Source organism: Gossypium raimondii, chromosome 4, assembly GCF_025698545.1.
Source record: "Gossypium raimondii isolate GPD5lz chromosome 4, ASM2569854v1, whole genome shotgun sequence".
NCBI lineage: Eukaryota > Viridiplantae > Streptophyta > Magnoliopsida > Malvales > Malvaceae > Gossypium > Gossypium raimondii.
The window spans coordinates 35,138,171-35,143,264 of NC_068568.1; the positions used below are offsets into that span (position 1 = coordinate 35,138,171).

The 5,094-nt window shown below is 29.4% G+C and overlaps 1 protein-coding gene across 1 annotated transcript; it reads left to right on the forward strand.

Annotated features, from left to right (window-relative positions):
• The first annotated feature begins 2,032 nt into the window (after nt 1–2,032).
• On the forward strand, nt 2,033–4,426 carry LOC105780645 (plant UBX domain-containing protein 1). The gene is made up of 7 exons (XM_012605084.2): nt 2,033–2,225; nt 2,945–3,041; nt 3,151–3,219; nt 3,395–3,462; nt 3,546–3,675; nt 3,763–3,867; nt 3,979–4,426. The coding sequence occupies exons 1-7, from the start codon at nt 2,142–2,144 to the stop codon at nt 4,191–4,193; spliced, it is 768 nt and encodes a 255-aa protein (XP_012460538.1). The 5' UTR covers nt 2,033–2,141; the 3' UTR covers nt 4,194–4,426.
• Nucleotides 4,427–5,094: the final 668 nt, after the last annotated feature.

A 5,094-nucleotide genomic window follows, 5' to 3' on the forward strand; every position in this document is an offset into this window, starting at 1 on the left:
TTTAGATTTTAGTTAAGATAATTAGAAGTTTAAATTAAATTAGGATAATTAAAGTTCTAATCTATTTAAGATCATTATTAATTTAAATTAATAGGTTAGATAATAATTTTAGATTTTAGTTAAGATCATTAGAATTTTAAATTATATTAGGAAAATTAGAGTTTTAATTTATTTAAAATAATTAATAATTTAAATTAATAGGTTAGATAATAATTTAGATTTTAATTAAAATAATTAAGAGTTTAGGGTTCCTAGATCGCGAGTTGATTATTAGTTGAGTTGCTTAAACCGGGTCATATGTTTCTCAGATCAAACTTGACCCACCTGGGTTTCTTCTAGACCCTACCAATTTTACGTCAAATAATTTTAATTTAAATTTGTCTCCAACTTAAAATATATTTTAAATTTTAAATTTATTACATACATTTTAAATTTATTTATCTTGTGTATTAAAAAAAAAAGTTAACCCGGCACATTCCTAATAAACAAAGTCGATTTTTATTTTATTTTGTGTATGCTAAGTTGGATATGCATTCATTTTCGTATTTTAAATTTATTTATTTTGGATATGAGACCTTATAATATATATGATTTTAGTATAAAATATAAAATAATTATAATTATTTTATTAATAATTCTTATTATTAGTGTTATAGTTATTATCACTTAATTAAACTTTGAATTTATATAAAATTACATATTTTTTGGATTAATTATTACTTAATTAATAAAAATTTATATATCAATTAAAACTAAGCTTTAGCCCTAGATGTACTAGCAAAACATTTTCATTCGAATAGCATATCAAAAAAAAATTTTTAAATATCACCTTTTAGTATTGTATTATAGTTTTTGTTTTTATCACTAAAATATATGAATTTTTATTTAATATTAGATCTATTTTGTTTTGTTTTTATTTTTGATATTTGATACTTTTATTACTATTCAATTTTAATATGCTCACTTGCTCCATTGTGATTTTCTTTATCACGGTGTTTCAAAATATTATGTCTAATAAGTTGAAGTATCAAAATTTTGAAGTATTTGTTTTTTCTTTTGTAAGATGTTACTGGTTTGGTTATTAATGTCAAATATATTTTTTGAAATTTATTTAATCATTTAATATTTTACTATTGGTTGCTTCTTTTTCCTTTTTTGCTCTCCATTTTTAATATTTTGTTTTATTTTTAAATTATTTTTAAAATTAATCAACACTTATTATAAATTAAAGGCATAATATTAAATTTAACTCTCAATGTTTACATCTTTTATCAAATTGACCATTATTTTTTTAGTTAAATTTGACCTCGACCTTTCAAAAAGAGACATTGTTTTTTAACGAAAATGCTAACTATAAAATTAATTTTTAATGGTATTAGCATGATAATTCACATATATGCTACGCCAACAAATAATTTAAATTTTGTAAAAAAATAAAAATGGAGTACATGTGAATTGTTATGCAGTGTCATGTTTAAAATTTTAATGTTTTAGTTAGTATTTTCGTTAAAAAATAATAATTCTACTCTTCCTAAAGGTTAATGGTCAAATTCGATTCTTTTTAAAGGTTAATAATCAAATTCGACTTTCTAAAATTGGATGTGTTTAATTAAGTAGATTGATGCTAGCAATTATTTTAAAAACAATTTGCTGTAAATGTAATAATAACAAGGAATGGAATACAATTTGTTTATTCCACAAGCCTCAAGTCAAATTCATGAACATCCTCCAACATTATTTTTAGTTTTCTAAATGTAACAAAAAAAAGAAAAAAGAAGCAGGCTATAATAAAAATCTTAATTCAGTTAGTATAAATATTATTGTTAATGTAGGAAGAAGAAATATAATCAGAATTTATAATAAAATTAATTTTAAAAAACCTTCTATTTGAAGTAAGATATATGATAAAATGAAGTTTTTATTTGTAAGTAGGTGGATTAAATTTGAACATTGTTAGCCCAAAAGTTGAATTGGTCAAGCCCAAACTATCTTTGTTTTCTAAAAGAAGAAAGGAATAAACTAATAAGGAATATACTAGCAAGAAATTCCAAAGAGGCAAATCAAGCAAGCAGGAGCTTTTACAGAAGCAAGGCAACCCCGTCCCCTTCCCTGAAAAAAGGTGGAAATTTCATCTGCAGCTGATGATTGTAGATGGTTCTTCGCCACTACCTTTAAAGAGGAGGAGATTCACTAATATTGATTCCATGGAATCTGCATCAGCTAAAGTCGGTCCTTGATTTAATTTTTGTTCTTGCTGTTCTATATGTTGTTTTGAAGAATTGAGTTGATTCTGGTTTTTAATTTGATTATCGATTCCTATGATGGGTCTGCATCCTCTTGTTTATGCAACTGGGTTTGTTTCTCTTTCTTTATTTTTAGATAATGAAAGAAAGATTTACGTCGGTGAATCATTATATATCTAGTTGAGCTCAAATTTTTTAACATGGAAGATAACTGAACTTAGCTTAACTTTGATGGAATTAAGCTTCATCTTGGTTTCCTTTTGCTATCTTTATCAAGAATAGTGGTTCATTCATGCAAGTTGGTCAGTAGCTTCTCTTTTGGTTTTTAGGTGAAATTGCTGTTAAAAAGTTTATACGAAGGTAAATTCCGGGGGTAGTTCTTTCCCCTCTTTGTTTACTTCTTTTAGTAGCTTTTTTGTAGTAATCGTCTATAAGGAATGTCATGCATATGAAGTTGTTGAATCCCGGTTGGATTTGGACATAACCGTCTCGAAGGAACGCCGACAGCTTTTTACATTAGTCATATGGTTGTCATAACTGTCAAGACAGATTTTGCTTTCCTTTATGTAATTATATTTGATGGAACTATACATTAGGACCTCTAATTCAAGACTCGTTAACTCGCATGATATGTTGTATGCAGGCTGCTGTTACGCAATTTATTTATGCTTTTTTTAATTATTTCATTTCAATGATTATAGGCTAAGCTTGCTGCTGCAAAAGAGAAATTTGGACGAGAAATTCATGTCTTTGAAACTGAAGGACCATCGCCAATACAAAATGAAGTGCCCAGCACTGGTGCGAGCAACCCGGCAAAACATATTTTCAGACTTTTAACTTTCCTATTGACTAGAAGTGACTGTTCATTTCGTAAACTGATAAAATGCACTTATTTATTTTTTGGCAGAGGAGTCGGATGACTTCTACGAGTTCACAGCGGAAGATTATCATCAAGTAATGGCAACTAAAAAGGAAGGTATTTTGCCAATGAACACAACTCATTTATCAATTTTATCCTCTAGCTTCATTTAGATATTTTTACCAGTTGATTTTGGGATTCATTTACGTTAAAATGATTCTGGCATGCTATGGCACACTTTTTTGTTAGATATATATTTACACTATTTTAAGTGGATAAAATTTTGAAACAGATAACTACTTGAAGACACGAAAAACTCGGGAAGCAGAGGAGGCAGCCCGCAGATCAAGAGTAACAAAGGTACTTGCTAATTGCTACTTGCCACTCTTTTTGTGGATCTTTTAGTTGTCTTGCCTTTGATAAGTTTCGATCTTCATGTGCAGGCTGTGATAAGGGTCCGCTTTCCTGATAACCACACATTAGAGGTCACATTTCATTCATCAGAAACAATTCAGTGCTTGTATGACCTTATCATGAAAGTGATTTCTCGACCAGATCTACCGTTCTATTTATGTAAGCTTATTTAAGTTGTAAAATACTAACTGTGATGTTGGTTGTGAAGCCAATGCATTGAATGCCTATCGTCCAATCATGTTTCAGATACTACTCCTCCCAAGAAGCAAATAAAGGACATGACACAAGATATTTTCTCTGCTGGTTTCATTCCGGGTGCAATTGTGTATTTTTCATATGATCTCCCAAAAGGTTAGTTATCTGACTTTTTCGTATGATCCCCCTCTTAGTTCCATAGGTTGGAAGTTATCTGATTCCTCAAAATATGATTCACTCCGGTTAATGACACTTTGAAATGTTTAGGTGACGATGCCACAGCTGCCGATTCAGCAGCCTTCCTTCTAGACGAAGTCATGTCTTTGAAAGGTTTGGAGGTCATAGCTAATGCTGAGCAGGCAGAGGCAGTTCAATCTGCCCCAGAACCTGGTGTTGGTGTCAGTACAGTACCCTTCCCTATTGCCCAAACCAGCAAGCCGAGCGAGAAAAAACCTGGGAGGCCAAAGTGGTTTAAAATGTGAATCAAGTTTATTATTACAATTTCATATATCTCCATAGTGATACTGATTCTTGGCCACACTGAGTCGATCAAAATGCCAGATGACTATATAAGAAAAGGAGAAAGTTGTTAAATGGTGTTGAGCAGGTGATTCTTTTAAAGTCAAGGGTGTTAAAATTTGCAAAAGAACATCAAATGTGAATACTTGTTACAACTTCATTCATAATCTGATCCCTTCCCTCTGTTTCATTCTTATTCCTTCCAACTTCCAAGTGTTGGTAAGTTTCTTGAACCACAGGATGCTGCTTCATCATTTTGCTTTTGGAGTCTCAGTTGGCCTTGGAGTGAAATTTTGAATGTTCAAGAGTTGGTTTTGTTTGATAGCAATTATTTTCTCAAAACGCATGCATTATCCCCTTCTTTTTTATGCTCATAAACCAACAATAAAATATTTTTATTCATATTCAATGATTTTAATAGATATGTTCATGGGTTGGATTATTTTCCCAGGCCAAAAGGTCTGCTCGAAATTTGAGAGAGTTTGGACAAAAATGTTAGGCCTGAAAAATGGGTTTGAAAAAGAATTAGGCCCGTTTAAAATATAAGTTGGGCTCGAGCTTGAACACTTAAGGCTCAAGCTCGACTCGGCTTGACTAGTTTTAAGTTTATAATATTTTATATTATGTTATTTTTATATATTATGTAATTTAGAACATATTAAAAAAAAACTTATACTAAATATATAATACTACTTAAATGTAAATATTAAAATAATGTTAAAGATGATTATATAAAGAATGTATAAAATTATTAAATATTAAAATAATATAATATAAATTTTTAAAAAATAATATGGACAGACTTAAAATGAGTTTGGGTTTGTCTTTTGTAAATATGGACGGGTTTGGACAAACCTTTAAGTC

Excerpts from the sequence above, each read along its gene's own strand:
- LOC105780645 (XM_012605084.2), top strand. The coding sequence starts at position 2,142 with ATGATTGTAGATGGTTCTTCGCCACTACCTTTAAAGAGGAGGAGATTC. Across the intron at positions 3,220-3,394 it reads AATGGCAACTAAAAAGGAAG|ATAACTACTTGAAGACACGA; the intron begins GTATTTTGCCAA and ends ATTTTGAAACAG. Across the intron at positions 3,868-3,978 it reads TTCATATGATCTCCCAAAAG|GTGACGATGCCACAGCTGCC; the intron begins GTTAGTTATCTG and ends TGAAATGTTTAG.